The sequence below is a fragment of the Hyperolius riggenbachi genome, chromosome 3, assembly GCF_040937935.1.
Source record: "Hyperolius riggenbachi isolate aHypRig1 chromosome 3, aHypRig1.pri, whole genome shotgun sequence".
NCBI lineage: Eukaryota > Metazoa > Chordata > Amphibia > Anura > Hyperoliidae > Hyperolius > Hyperolius riggenbachi.
In genome coordinates, this window is record NC_090648.1 from 310936232 (window position 1) to 310952741 (window position 16510).

Below are 16510 nucleotides of genomic sequence, written 5' to 3' on the forward strand. Positions count from 1 at the left end.
TATTGTGTTTTGGGGTGTATTTTTACACATACCCATGCTGGGTGGGAGAAATATCTCTGTAAAAGGACAATTGTGTGTAAAAAAAAAATCAAACAATTGTCATTTACAGAGATATTTCTCCCACCCAGCATGGGTATGTGTAAAAATACACCCCAAAACACATTATACTACTTCTCCTGAGTACGGCGGTACCACATGTGTGGCACTTTTTTGCACCCTAAGTGCGCTAAGAGGCCCAAAGTCCAATGAGTACCTTTAGGATTTCACAGGTCATTTTGCGACATTTGGTTTCAAGACTACTCCTCACGGTTTAGGGCTCCTAAAATGCCAGGGCAGTATAGGAACCCCACAAATGACCCCATTTTAGAAAGAAGACACCCCAAGGTATTCTGTTAGGTGTATGATGAGTTCATAGAAGATTTTATTTTTTGTCACAAGTTAGCGGAAAATGACACTTTGTGAAAAAAAACAATTAAAATCAATTTCCGCTAACTTGTGACAAAAAAAAAAAAAATCTTCTATGAACTCGCCATCCTCCTAACGGAATACCTTGGGGTGTCTTCTTTCTAAAATGGGGTCATTTGTGGGGTTCCTATACTGCCCTGGCATTTTAGGGGCCCTAAACCGTGAGGAGTAGTCTTGAAACCAAATGTCGCAAAATGACCTGTGAAATCCTAAAGGTACTCATTGAACTTTGGGCCCCTTAGCGCAGTTAGGGTGCAAAAAAGTGCCACACATGTGGTATCGCTGTACTCAGAAGTAGTATAATGTGTTTTGGGGTGTATTTTTCCACATACCCATGCTGAGTGGGAGAAATATCTCTATAAATAGACAATTGTGTGTAAAAAAAAATAAAACAATTGTCATTTACGGAGATATTTCTCCCACCCAGCATGGGTATGTGTAAAAATACACCCCAAAACACATTATACTACTTCTCCTGAGTACGGCAATACCACATGTGTGGCACTTTTTTGCAGCCTAACTGCGCTAAGGGGCCAAAAGTCCAATGAGCATCTTTAGGCTTTACAGGGGTGCTTACAATTAGGCACCCCCCAAAATGCCAGGACAGTGAACACACCCCACAAATGACCCCATTTTGGAAAGTAGACACTTCAAGGTATTCAGAGAGGAGCATAGTGAGTCTGTGGCAGATTTCATTTTTTTTTTGTCGCAAGTTAGAAGAAATGGAAACTTTTTTTTTTCTTTTTTTTGTCAAAGTGTCATTTTCCGCTAACTTGTGACAAAAAATAAAATCTTCTATGAACTCACCATGCCTCACTGAATACTTTGGGATGTCTTCTTTCCAAAATGGGGTCATTTGGGGGGTATTTGTACTATCCTGGAATTTTAGCCCCTCATGAAACCTGACAGGTGCGCAGAAAAGTCAGAGATGCTTGAAAATGGGAAAATTCACTTTTGGCACCATAGTTTGTAAACGCTATAACTTTTACCCAATCCAATAAATATACACTGAATGTTTTTTTTTTTATCAAAGACATGTAGCAGAATAACTTTCGCGCTCAAATGTATAGGAAATTTTACTTTATTTGAAAAATGTCAGCACAGCAAGTTAAAAAAGTCTTTTTTGCCAAAATTCATGTATTTTTTGATGAATATAATAAAAACTAAAACTCGCAGCAGCAATCAAATAGCAGCAAAAGAAAGCTGTATTAGTGACAAGAAAAATAGGTAAAATTCCTTTAGGTGGTAGGTTGTATGACCGAACAATAAACCGTGAAAGCTGCAGTGGTCTGAATGGAGAAAAAGGCTCTGGTCCTTAAGGGGCGAAAAGACTGTGGTCCTCAAGTGGTTAATACACTTGAGTGGGTGGATGAGGGAGAATTAAACTTACCTAGCTGCCGTCTGCTTTAATCCGTCCCACGCTGCGTTCCAAGCTGTGTTCACGTGACTACCGCGCTTCCTCCTTCCGGGTTAAAGTCTCAACCGTACGAAGGCTGAGTGAACGTTTGCTCTTTATTAAAACTTTAATATCTCAAAAACTTAAAAATATAGAATAATTTTTGCAGCAAAAATACATGCATTTAATTAAGGTGTCAAGAAATTTGGGCACAGGGTAAATCCAAAAAACTGCTCACACTGCTTCTGCAAAAGTCCCAATGGCATTAATTACTATTCCCCCTTGTGGTTGCCATTGGCACTAAGGAAAGACAAGGCATTTCGGCTTCCAGCTGTTGCTGATGGCCAATAAACACAGTTTTATCGTGATTTGGGTTCTGTCTTTTGATAGCACTCAAATTTCCTGCGCCGTATTTGTCTGATTCACCCCAAATGAGCACAAAAACAGCACTATCTAAACATACCAGGTTCATGTTTGTAGGTTGTTGTATGGGGCTGGATGGGAGTTTTCTCGTGGAAACAATAACTGCTATCATCTTTAAAATGAAAGCAACACAAATCTTAATATTTGCAGCACAAATCCAAGTACAAACATGGCACTAACCAAACATGATAGATTTTTTTATTTACACACACACACACACCCCATCTTCACCTTTAATTACCACAAATGATAAATCCATCAGCTTCGTAGAGCCTTACTTTTAACTATCTTTCCCAAAGTGTTTTTATGTGAAAAAATCTGTGAGAAATCAACTTTTGCTCAGTTTCTGGCAAATTTGATTGGAAGCGTACTCACAATTCTGGGAATACACGTTAAGTTTTTACTTTAGATAGATGGGTTCGATAGATAAATTCCAACCTGTCGGATCTGGTCGATTCTACTTTCGTTTCGATTCTCCTCATTCAGGTGAATGTAATTGATAAGAAAAGATAAGGAATCGAGCAGTGAATCGAGAGTAGAATCTATCGAAAGTGAAAACGACGGCAAAAACGAACGCAAAAACGCATCGTGTATTCCCGGCATTAGGAAGTCAAAATTCAACACTGTTAATTAGAGTTCTGTTGAATTCAGACAATAATCTTGATGGTCTGATTTAGTTTGATTTCAGCTGCAGGGAATGCGGCGTTTTAGTTAGGGCAATCATGTTAAACAGATTCTTAATATAAAAACATTTTAATGTGACTTCAGAGTCCCTTTAAGCTGATACATCATTTTGCAATCAAAGTCCTTTAAGTTCTAAATGTGAATTTTATTTATCTATCTATTTTTTATTTATCTATTTTATTGCAGCCCCTCCACACACTACCTTTAAAGAAAAGAGAAAATGGAAGCCAATGTATTGGAAAAAGCCAGTATCAGATAGCAGTTGCAGTGATGAAGAAGACACTACAAAAACTGTAGCAAACTATGGTAAGTCTGATACACTATGTGCCAAAGAAGAATTTACATCGTTATTTTTAGCACTTGAACAATAAAAAGGTCTGAGTGCCTTGTAGAAAATACTGAATTTTAGTTTTCAGTCAACAGCTATGCTGATTGCTGTATATATGCAGGTAACCTTAATCACATCCTAGAACAGCTACATATAAATACTGCTTGCAGGGTTGTATTTTTTATTAGGCCAGCATGTAGGGAGCAATGCCTAAAATAATTATTGGTCCATTTTTGTACATGAACATTTCATGTTCTTTAATCACTGAAGTGGTGAGTGAGGAGAAGCTTGCTGTGTAGATGTACCTCCATCCAATCGCAAGGCCTTATCTTCCCCAACAGTATTGCAGACCCAGGTTGAGGTTGAATTAACCACTTGAGGACCGCGGTCTTAAACCCCTCCCCCCCAGTGACCAGGCCGTTTTTTGCGTATTAGGCCACTGCAGCTTTAAGGCCTCGCTGCAGGGCTGTACAACTCAGCACACAAGTTATTCCCTCCTCCCCTTTTCTGTTGGTGGGCTATGATTGCTGCCAGGATGTTTGGTTTTTTTCTTTTACAAATAATAATTTTATTTTTTTTATGAATTTCCCTATTCTATTTATATTTTTCTACCTCCCTCCCTCCCTCTCCCTGCCAGCCAATCAGCGCGATCGGCTGCGGATCGCTGTCTTGCCCCCCCAGGGGACAGCCGAGTGACATATCTGTCCCCAGTACAGCGCTTAGATCGCAGCGCTGTGCATAGTAAATTAAGTCTCCTAGCAGCGATCGCTGCTGGGAGACTGATGGTGGAGCGGAGCTCCGTCATCCATGCGGAGATGTGCGCGCAATCTCCTGCAATCCCTGCCCCTAGCACTTCACGCCAATTGCCGTGGAGTGGTTCTTAGGCTGCTGCGCTGCTCACGCCAATTGCCGTGGAGCAGTCATTTCGAAATTACAAAAAAAAATTCTGCTAATGGTAATCCCGAGTCTGGGTCGGTTGTACCGCTGGGCAGGTTACTACAGAGCAGGCAGCGGAGCTGTACTGAATACTCATCTGCGTGGCATCCAGATAGTGTCCTCCGAGGCTCTCAATTCTTCATGTGAGATCAGTCTGTCACATGACGACACAGTGATCTCACCATAGTGTGCCCCCCGGAGGACAGGAGGAAGAAATGCAGCGCGCAATCCCATGGAGGGGAGTTCTGTGCAGAGGCTGTCTGAACTGGAAGGTGGCATTCTCTGGCGGGGAATGATTTCAGAATTTTTATGTCTAGAAGCGAAAAAAAATTGCACCACTTTTAGACTAAATGCAGAGCTAATCAGAAAGCCAATGAGGTTAACTGACACTATTAATACTCAGCTATCCTAATTTCCTTGCAGTCATTAACTTTATCTAGAGGCTTCTCCTGTCCTCCTCCACCTGCCTGTTACAGCAATATCTTTTCCCGAAAACAGTTTACGCATGCACAGTAACACAGGTCTGCAAGGGCTTCTGCGAGCCACCTGCACAGCAGCACGGACCTGATCAGGCTCCGCTTTTTCCACCTAAGTCCAAATGATGCTGTGCTACTGTGCGGACGATGTGCGCCCACGATCTTCGGGGTCTCAATTTTGGAACGGCAAGGTGGAGGACTATGGAAACCTCTGGAGGATCCCGTGGTGAGTATCTAAATCAATAGGCCTTGCATTGTCAGTGGGATGTGGGAGTGTTTGTCATGGGGGAGTTTGTGTCTTTAGAGTTGTTGCTCAAGGTTATCTTGGGCAGCAAGAGTCCGATTTATGTCTGTCTGTTAAGCCTCATCTACATAGTACAATTTTCCATCAGATCAGATCTATTAGAGAATTTCCAACCGGTCCAATTGTATTGCGTTAGATTTTGCAATATATATTGGGTACTTGTCAAAGCAAAATCGATCGCACAATTGATCTGAAACAATTTGGACGTCTACACAATGCAATTTCTTATTAGATCTATCTAATAGATCAGTCTATCTGATGGAAAATTGTACCGTGTAGATGAGGCTTTAGAAACGTTGGGGCATGGTGTTGTGCGAATACATATATAATTGATATAGCTATGTAGTCATGAATAGGAAACACATTTTCAATCCTTTGTAAATACTTTCAATAGTAGACCTAATGATTACTGTCTGTGTCTAAATACAATGCATTTGTTCTTTTTGCGCAATAATGCAGCACGCCCCCCAGAGACCAAAACAAACGTTCCCATTCATGATGCTGTTGTCACCCCAGAAGACATCAGGTATTACACAAATGAGACGGATAATATATCAAATCTGGAGGCCAGTGTACTTGATAACCCTCAAGATATACAACTATGGATCAAGTTGGCTTACAAGTGCTTACATCAAAATGAGGGGTAGGTGCTCTTTGTTTCTTAAACCTAAAATGTAGCGCATGTTGTAAGGGGCTTGGCTCACCAAGTCTGCTGCCCTACATTTTTAATAATGGAACTGGTAGCAGTGATTTTGGTGTGTTTGTGTCTGTTGTGTGATAACAGGTATAGTATTTTTCAGACAACAGACTGGATTGCCATTTTATCTGCTGAATAAAGCCTCATCTACATGGTACAATTTTCCATCAGATAGACGGATCTATTAGATAGATCTAATAATGAATTGCATCGTGTGTAGATGTCCAAATTGTTCAGATTAATTTTGCGATAGATTTTGCTTTGATACGTACCCAAAATCTAATGCAATGCGATTGGACCGGTTGGAAATCTAACAGATCTGTATCTGACGGAAAATTGTACCGTGTAGATGAGGCTTAACACACATCCCCCCTCCTAGTGGCAGAGAACCCTGCAACAGATCCCTGAAGCAGTACAGCATATCTGTACAATCTGGATACTGTACTGTTTCAGCTGGGTTTGCTCAGTTGTGAACTGAACCAGAGAGATTTATTTCCTTTACTAAATGACCTCATTCTCCCTTTTTCTCCCATCTTCTATTCATTGACAAAAGCACAATTGCTGTATTGTTTTGCTGCACTAAACAGTGACTGATGATTGTATACCTCATTCTTTATTTTGGGCACTTATTCTTAAAATGTGTCTTGTTTGTTTTTAGAACAAAGTAGAATTAAGTCACCTATTTGTTCTGTCATCCCTGTATGGGTTTATTTAAAATGGCTATTGAATAAGCATTTTTTACAGAGCTCTGTGAAGACTTCACTGCCAGATTGCACATTTCTGTTTCAGTGTCTCCATTCTAGCATTTTATGCTCGGAAGCCATATCTGGTTAATTGCATATTTGGGTACAAGTCTAATCTTCACATGTGCTGCTTTGGCCAGTCTAAAGCCTCATCTACACGGGTAGATGAGGCTGCGCTCTGGCAGCTCGATTAGCCGCCGGATCGCCTCTTCCGCGTCCCCGCCGCATTTGATTCCCCGTTGGCGCCGCTTATCTTCCGCTCGATTCCCTGCCATTGTCTCCTCGCGGGGAGCGAGCAGGGAATCGGTGGTGGGGAGATCCATCCTGTCGGATCTTATCAATCGAGCCACATCAGTGGCTCGATTGATAAGGAACATCGCGGCCGCATCTACGCGTGTAGATGCTGCTTTACCAATATAGGTCCTTACTACCACAATTCAATAACCATAGCTTGAAAAATTCAAGAGCTTTTATGAAAATTTCTGGGAAAGTTCCATTTAATCCTATGAACTGAACAAATGTCTTTGGCTTTAAAGTTGGGTTGAATAAGTTAAAATACAACTTAAAGGGGCATTAGGGCGAAAAATTGTAACATTTAAAACGTTCAAACATAGACAAATTAGTACGTCTTTTCCAGACTAAAATGAGCCATAAATTACTTTTCCCCCATGTTACTTTCACTTACAATGGGTAGTAGAAATCGGAAAGAAGCGACAGGTTTTGGACTAGTCCATCTCTTCATGGGGGATTCTCAGGGATTTATTTATTTTCAAAAGCACTTAGTGAATGGCAGTTGCTCTGTCCAACTGCCAAAAAACTGTGTAGCGAGCAGGGAAGCTGGCCAGCATCATTGTTTAAATCCTTTTTTAGGGAATATCTTTATAAAGAGGAAAAGCCTTGCTGAGAATCCCCTATGAAGATATGGACTAGTCCAAAACTTCGCTTCTGTCAGATTTCTACTACCTACTGTAAGTGACAGCAACATAGGAGAAAAGTAATTTATGGCTCATTTTACTCTGGAAGAAATGTACTTATTTGTCTGTTTGCACATATTTTAAATTTTAAAATTTTTCGCCGTAGTGCCCCTTTAACTGCAAAATTCAAACAAATAAGCAGTTATAAATAAAATGTAAAATGTCACGAAAAATGTCAAAGCTACCTTATTTTTCTTTGTGACAAGCACAAAAGGATGTATCCGTTTGGTTCTCCGCCTTACAGATATGTACCTGCTTTAATATTGGTTAAGCCAATTCTTTAGCGCAGTTTCCCAACCCTGTCCTCAAGGCCCACCAACAGTACATGTTTTGCAGAAAAACACAAACCTTGACAGGTGAGGTAATTAGTGTCTCAGAAGAGCTGATTTCCACAAAACATGCACTGTTGGTGGGCCTTGAGGACAGGGTTGGGGAACACTGCTTTAGCGGCCACATAGTGACCACACATTTAACTGCAGTCTAGCATATGTTGCTGCTAGGTCAGAATCATTTCAGTGAAAGTTTTCCTTCTACTAAAAAAAAAAACATTCCCCAGCATGTAGATGTCACAAGCAAGTTTACAGCTAACCCTCCCACAAAGGAAAAAAAACTGTTTTGGTCTGGAGCAAAGTAGTAAAGTTCTAGAACCTTTTGTGGATTCCACAGATATAGTATAACAAGTATGTGTAACAATGTTCTGAATGTCTTTGGCCAAACCTCTAGACTGTTGCCAATACTTCTGCTGATGCATCAGAGTACCTGGATTCACATGCGCTATGGCTATGCAATTAAATGCTGCAGGCATTCGGTTTTTTTCCACATGCAAATTCAGAAACAGCCTCTGTAAATGATGTGCTAGAATTTAATCTACAAAGTGGTTTTATTTATTCTCATATGTGACCTTTTCTTGCAGTACGTCCTCGGAGTGCTTAGATTCATCCCTGAATGTATTATCACGAGCATTAGAACACAACAGAGACAATCCAGAAATCTGGGTCCACTACCTCAAATTATTTTCTAAAAGAGGATCTGCAGAAGAAATTCAAGAGATGTGTGAGACTGCAGTGGAATATGCTCCCTCCTATCAGATTTGGCAGACTGTGAGTTTGTTTTTGGGTTGCTATTGTATTTTTTTGTATTTTATTGTATTATTGTAAATCTTTACCTTTTCTCGAATAGATCGGGGGGTCTGTATGGCTGATATTGTGTTGAAACCCCTCCCACAGTGTGATGTCATGACCATGGTCCTGACATTTTGCTGTGAACCTTGTTGCATTGTTGGAAATATCATTTTCCAACTGCCAAGCAATATCTCCCTCTGTGCAAACATTCTGTACAGATCACCTAGCAGCGCTAAAGAGGTCACCACCAGTGATAAGTTTCAGAATGTAAATATGGGTTAAAGGAGTTATCAGGGTTTTTTAAATAAATACTGTAGGGGGGTCGGGGGAAAATGAGTTGAAATTACCTGGGGCTTCTAATGGTCCACCGCAGACATCCTGTGCCTGCACAGCCACTCACCAATGCTCCGGCGCCACCTCCGGTTCACTTCTGGAATTTCAGATTTTAAAGTCTGAAAACCACTGCGCCTGCGTTGCCGTGTCCTCGCTCCCGCTGATGTCACCAGGAGCGCACGGCGCAGGCACAGACCATACTGGGCCCGCGCAGTACGCTCCTGGTGACATCAGCGGGAGTGAGGACACTGCAATGCAGGCGCAGTGTTTTTCAGACTTTAAAGTCTGAAATTCCAGAAGTGAACCAGAGGCGGGGCCGGAGCATTGGAGAGTGGCTGCGCGGGCACACAATGTCTGCGGGGGGCCATTAGAAGCCCCGGGTAAGTTCAACTAATTTTCCCCCTGACCCCCCCTACAGTGTCCCTTTTTTAATGAAAATAAGCGCTACTTACCAGGGGCTTCGTCCAGCCCCAAGCTCCCAACATGTCCCTCGCCGCAGCTTCCGCTGTCAGCCGTTCGCCACCACTGCCTCCCGGTACACGGCAATGACATCAGGCCGACCTGGCAGTAGTTATGAGCCTGCGCAGTACGCTCCGGTCCACGTGGCGGCGATTGACAGCGCCGCTCGCGCAGGCGCAGTACAGGCCAACCTCCAGGTCAGCCTAATGTCATCGCCGGGGACAAGGAGGCAGCAGCGGCGAACCGCTTAAGGCAGAGCTGCAGTGAGGGACATGCTGGGAGCTTGGGGCTGGACGAAGCCTCTGGTAAGTAGCACCTATTTTCATTAAAAACCCTGTTAACTCCTTTAAGGAAATATTTCACAATGTGCAAACACTGACTAAATAATCTAATATTAATATATATAAAAAAAAAATTCACTGCAGTTCATCTGTAAAGGTTTCAGAGTTGCCTAATCAAAGCCAAGACAATTCAAAATCTTAGATACGAAAGGAAAAGCTCAGTGTAGCAGTTATATCCTGAGGAATGGGAGAAAATACCAGTGACTAGGTGTGCTGAGCTAGCAGACATACCCAAAGGGACTTGCAGCTATAACTGCAGTACAACTTGCCGTATTGTTTGGGGAATATTGTTTGGGGAACTTATACACACTCATATTGTTGTCTTAATTTATGGTTTATCTTCACTTGGTATCCATGTCATGTTAATAAAATAGCGCTGAACACCCTGAAATCCATTTTGACCAAGGTAGTAATAAACCAAAACAGAAGACTGAGGGGGGTGAATACTTTTGTAGTCCTTGCCTTCCAGCTATTTTGTCAGCATGTGACCCCCATGCCCTAGATGTGCCATAGAAACCTAAAATCCAGAGCACATAGACAGGGACATTCTGAAGCTGTATGTTCAGACTTGCCCATCTGCCTCATGATTAGTGAGGGTCAGCAGGAAGTCCCCAGATGGTAGAGAATACATAAAGGGAGGGCATGGCGTACATTGTTGCAATATCCATACCATGTTCCTAACCTTTCAGTGCTTTTTAAAATTTTATGAGGCCTAAAAGGTTTTTTTTTTTTTCTACTTGTATAAAGAGAGCAAAATCTAAAATCGTAAAACCATGTTTTCCCTATGTTTGCATACTAAATTCCGCTCTTGTATTACCCACCAGTTTCTATCACTAGAGAATTCTTTTGATGGGAGAGACCAGGTGTGCAGCCGTGCATTGCAGTCCCTCATTCAGAAAATACAGGAAGATCCCAAATCTGAACTGCTTTCACTACAATGCCTAGAAATGCTGCTATATCGTGTACACCTGAATCTGTTTACAGGAAGACTGCAGAACGCTCATGCCATTTTACAGGTACAGAACATAATGGATGCTCTCTTTATACTTTTACTCTGTAGCTTGGAGGTTATCTTTTTACAAGATTAGTGGAGTTCAGTGGAGGAGTTTTGTGAACTACCTGTTTGCTAATTTACAGAAAACACATCTCAGAGAAAACATCCTCAGTTATGGTGTTAACCGGGGTTTTATGAGGGGAAGAGCTGCTGCAGGACTCTGAAGTGGAGGTGGAGAGGGACACAATGTTGTTGCAAGAACATTTTTATTTCTTAGCAACGTACACATTCCAGCACACATCTTTAACTGTTTAAAAGCTACATAATTTTACTTGCCTGGGGCTTCTTCCAGGACCTGTAGGCTTGTATATCCTTCACTGGCGTACTCCTCCCTTAGCATTTTGGCCCGCTACAGCAGCCAGGTTGTGCAGTACTGCGCATGCACTGGCTTAGTGGTGTGTCCGTGATCGTGTTTTCATGTCCGGGAGCATTCTGTGCATGTGCAGCTACGAGGCTTGATGTAGTGCACATGCGCAGAGTTCACTTGGCCACAGGAGCGCGATCAAGGATGCTAGCCACTGGTCCAGCGTTTGCGCAGTATTAGGCAACTTGGCTGCTATAGCTGGCCAAACAGTTGAACCAGTGTGGCAGCTAGACTGGCAATGGTTGAGTAAAGACTCCTTATGGTGCCCATACATGGTACAATTTTTTCATTGTTTTCGATTAATTTTGTTAGATTATTCCGTTCGAATCGAATATAAATCCGATCGAATATAAAGATTTATCCAAAATCTCCGATCGGATTTTTATTGAAAAAATTGGATAATTGTTCGTTTTTCTTGATAAAATTTTTTTTTTTTATGACTCATTAGATTTGATCGTTTCAGTCAAATAAACTGGAAAAGTTAACGTTTTTATTGTACCATTTATGGTCCCCTTTAGTTTATCGTCGCATCAACCATTTTTGCCAGGCGAGGCAGTAGAAAGGTTTACAGCTTTTTACATGGTGATCCTGATAACCACTGACCAATCGCACACCAAATAAGTTTATTGTACTGTATTGCAAAAGCACCTTATTTGCAATATAATTTTGGTTGTACATTTTTATGAACCAGTGTTTTATGCTCTCATTTTGATAATAAATCGAACAGCCTGATGGCCTAACCTCCAGGAGGGTTCTTCCAAGACTTTTTTGGCCTGATTTGCAAGTGTCCACTCAAACCATAATGCCTGTCAGCTGTCAGGTTTCATCTCTTTCAGAGATGGCCCCTCATTCTGTCAGTAGCCATAGGCAATCCCATTCATTGTGGTTTGTAGTACTATTAAGCTGGAGAGACTTTTCTTTTCCTAGGGAACACTTGTATTTGGATGGCTTTGCAGCTTAAAGTTAGAAATACGCTGAGATGATGGCTTTGCTGTGTGGAATGTGAGGGAATCTCTAGGTGCACGGAGTTGAAGGTTCATAAGTATAGACAGATACCACAAGAAGTGCTCAGTATTTGATGTTAGTGATTTACTTGCAGTGCATGCCACCCACCCCCATTCCTCATAAAAATAACATGAAGTACATTATATACTCGAGTATAGGTCTAGAAATGTAGGTCTGACTCAATAAAAGTATAGGGGGTCAACTTATACACGAGTAGCACGAGCAGCACTGAGTACACAGAGTAGTGTCTGTACATAGTTACATAGTTATTTGGGTTGAAAAAAGACAAACGTCCATCGAGTTCAACCAGACATTTCCATTTGCAGAAATTTACCCTGTGGTAAGTGACACTTTCTTGGTAAAGGAAATGCCAAGAAAGCACAGGTCTGAAAGCCCTGCCCACAATAATTAACAAGGAAAGGTGCAGGGGAAAAATACTGGGCTGCAGGAGGGAGGGTGATTAATTACTGCACTTGAGGTCCTGGAGAAGTTATTGACTGCACTTAAGGGACAGACAGGGTTAATGGCTGCAATGCTGTGTGCAGTGCAGTCATTACCTCATCCTCGGCTCCAAGTACAGCTGTTAATTATTCCTGGTTCCCAAGTGCTGCCATTACCTTTGCTAGGTAGACTTATACTTGAGTCAATAAAAAATTCCAGGTTAATAGGGTCAAATATGAGTCGACTTAATGTATACATGAGGTTGATTTGTATTCAAGTGTATATACGGTAGTTTGTGTTAATCCCAAAATAGTAACCAGGTTTGAATTAATAAATTTGAGGGAACCACAATACACAAGTGAGTGGAAATAGTCTATGTATTAAAGTGAACCAGAGACAATAACTAAAAGTTTTATACATACCTGGGGCTTTCTCCAGCCCCATGCACACAGATCGCTTCCACGCTGCTGTCCTCAGTCTTCTCCAGCAGCCGCCGGAGAGATACGTAGAGGGTGCACTTCTCTTGCGCAGACTGGCCGCAACTGGAGGAGGCTACGGTACCCGGTACCGGAGAAGACTGAGGATGGTGGCGTGGGAGCGATCCATGTGCATGGGGTTGGAGGAAGCCCCAGGTATGTATAAAACATTGTCTATGGTTTCCTTTAAGGCAATTTATTTCATATGTAGGTTGAATTGTACCATCAGACTGGGGTTAATGCTATTTATTTTTTGTAAATCTGACACTGTTTACTTTTTACATTTAATGCTTCTTTTCCAAGCTTCTAGAGGTGGAGGCTCTACTCAATTTAATGATGTTTTTAATGTGCTTCACAGAATGCTTTAAAGTCTCCTTGTGAGAAGAGTGTAGCAGATCTCCTTACTCCGCAGGACCGCTGCTTAGCATGGCTTTCTTACATTCACCTCATGGAGTACAATAGTCTACCTGCTAATTTCTATGACCCAACCATTTCAAACCCTTCCAGGATAGTTAACAAGGAGCCATTCCTAATGCAGTGCCTGAGCACAAAAAATTTAAAGACTGATCCTGCCATGTTGCTTGCTCTATTGGAAGGTGTGTCAAACCATTGCAATTTTGCATGCATGTCTGTCTTCTTTACTTTTGCTTTCTTCTAGTTAAAGGATACCTGTAACCTTCTAAAAATAAAAAATTACTTACGCAAGAGGTTCTCTATACGTTCCCTCATCCCACCGTCAGACCTTGTTGCAGCAATCCGACTTAAAGAAAACCTGAACTGAAAATTGAAAGTCAAAATAAGTATACACAAGTCATACTTCTCTTCCATGTAGTCTACTCCTCAGTGTCTTACTCCTGTCCCGTGTCCTGTTTGTTCACTGTGATCAAGGGAATTTTCCGTCCTCCATTTTGAAAATGGCCATTACCCATAACCGCTTTCTGGTCAGCACACAGTTAAACTGTAACATCGCCCACTTGAGCCATAGGGAAACATGGACATTACCTGGTACGTCAGTTTTCCTCTTAGCTATAACTGACAGCAACTGATATTTTACTGACAGCAACTGATATATTTCAGATCTGACAAAATATTGTCAGAACTTGAAGGAATTGATGTCAGAAGCAAATGGTGAGCTTCTGAGTGGAACTGATGGCAAGGTAACTATGCAATGTTCATTTGAAGTTACCTCGTGTTTATTTTAAATATTTTTACTCAGTACAGGTTCTCTTTAACTGTTGAAGAAGCCTCCAAAAACTTTAAAGGACAACTGTAGTGAGAGGTATATGGAGGCTGTCAGATTTATTTCATTTTAAATAATACCAGTTGCCTGGCAGCCCTGCTGGTCTATATGGCTACAGTAGTGCCTGGATCACACCAGAAACTAGCATCCTTTAAGTCAAGTGGCTCTGTACTGGTGCGAGTGCATTAAGGAGCAGGTCATCTTGAGACTTCTGAGGAAACCCGAAGATACAGACTGCAGGAAATGTAATTGGGGGACAGCGGGGGAGTGAGGACACAGCGAGAGGACCTATAGGATACAGAGCGTGTATTTTTTTTTTCTTTTAAAGGAGGCTACAGGTATCCTTAAAGTTTTTTATATTGTATACTGCTATACCAAGATTCAAGGAGCCTGAATTTATTTACTTGAATGTTAGTTCTTTTTAAACAGTAGTAAGAGCATACTAGTGATGCCTTCTTTCAAAGCCCCACTCCAGGTACAAATGATTTCCTAGACTCATATAGGCATCCAGTTCAAGAGCTTTTTCTGTAGAAAGCACAGGGCAATTCCTGGATCCCAGGCTGTCATTGCTGTAGCCAGCAGTATTCTTGAGTTCTGTCTGTGCCTGGTCACCTGCAGCGTAAAGAGCATTATTATGGCATCTAACAGAAAACACACCCACAGAGCCTAAAAATTTGTACCTGAACACTGCTGCTTCTGAACATGTTGTTTTAGGTATTTTAAGATCAAATATTTAGTTGCAGGAGCCTTATTTCACACAGAAAGGTAACATTTCATTACTGTGCTGATAGATGGCATTTGTAGACCTCTATCTGGAGATGGACTATAAAGTGATCCCCTAGTGGGTGCTTTCCTGTCTGGCAGTAAGCTTGCATACTATACAGCTTCAGTACCTCAAAGCACTGACTGCTGGCAGTGAGTCCCTATAGTAATTGATTATTAATACATACCCTCCTTCCCTGATGGTGCATACATGTAAAATGGCCGCTGCCAAATTTGGGCGCAGCCAAAAGATGTCTCACCCTGCACCTTCGGAAAGGGTGGCGTTAATGCTATTTCCCCTCCGAGTTGTCGCAACTGGGAGGGTGCACGTAATTTGGTGTAGACTATTGGCCGGTGGCTGAATTACCTCTTTGCTTATGGTGGCACCCCAAATCAACAGTGCCGCTCTGCACCAAAATTAGCTGTCTCGCTGGTGGTTGCTACCTTGCTTTAGTATTGGTGTAAAGGTCCTGTGATCATGGCATGGTCCCCAGGAGGGTTGTGGCAAGGACCTGAGGGGCGTGGCTTGGCTTCTGAGCCAGAGAATTCAACCAAACAGTGGGACTCTCTTGAACTCAGCTAGGCCTAGTTGGTGGCAGCACCCTGCACTCCTGTGATGGCAAGGTTGTATACTATGCAGCATAGCCACCAGTTTCCCATTATGCAAACCACTGCTTTCATATAACTTCTAAGTACCTGTTTATATACAGATTCTAAAGCTGGCCATACACTGGCCTGATTTGCGGCCGTTTCGACAGCAGATTCGATCACTGGGATCGAATCTGCTGCCAATCGTTCGCGCTAAACGCACCCGCCGATCCGACTTCCTCCCGAAATCGGATCGGTCCTTTGATCGCCCGCGGGTAAGGAGCGCGTCGCTAGTGGCGGCCGATCCGATCAGGTATACATTACCTGACTCTGGCTCCTGGGCATCTTCTCTGAGTCTTCTCCGCTCTGTTCCTGCTTCCATCCCAGCGTACATTAACTTCCTGTGTCACTGCAGTGACCAGGAAGTTCAAATAGAGGGCACTCTATTTGAACTTCCTGGTCACGGAGTGACACAGTGTACGCTGGGATGCGGTGCGGGGTGCAGCGCGGAGAAGAGGACCCGGAGCCAGCTTTAGGTAATGTATACAGGGGGGAGGGGAAACAGGCGGCAGGAGCAGCTCAACAGATTGTGAATCGGTTTCAGGCTGAAACCGATTCACAATCTGTTTGCAGTAAAGGCAGCCATACGATCCCTCTCTGATCAGATTCGATCAGATAGGGATCTGTCAGCTGGTCGATCTAATGGCAAATCGACCAGTGTATGGCTACCTTAATAATGTATCATGGTGGTCATAGTCTTTGTTTCACAGTGCCTTTGTGTTTAAGAAACTCTTAAAAATGCTAATCCAAAAAATGCTAATGCTAATCGGCAGATAGATGGCTCAATAGATAATTTCCGACTGATCTGATTTCTATCATTTTCCTGATCAATTTTCTCAT

General features: G+C 42.3%; 1 protein-coding gene across 2 annotated transcripts in view; it reads left to right on the top strand.

Moving 5' to 3' along the window:
- ZFC3H1 (zinc finger C3H1-type containing) overlaps nucleotides 1-16510 on the top strand; it is a 126864-nt gene that overhangs the window by 87463 nt on the left and 22891 nt on the right. For both annotated transcript variants that reach the window (XM_068276678.1, XM_068276677.1), the window contains 5 exons: nucleotides 3155-3274; nucleotides 5472-5655; nucleotides 8340-8526; nucleotides 10505-10696; nucleotides 13379-13616. In XM_068276678.1, coding sequence (XP_068132779.1) covers nucleotides 3155-3274; nucleotides 5472-5655; nucleotides 8340-8526; nucleotides 10505-10696; nucleotides 13379-13616 — 921 coding nt within the window. The remainder of the gene's footprint in view (nucleotides 1-3154; nucleotides 3275-5471; nucleotides 5656-8339; nucleotides 8527-10504; nucleotides 10697-13378; nucleotides 13617-16510) is intronic.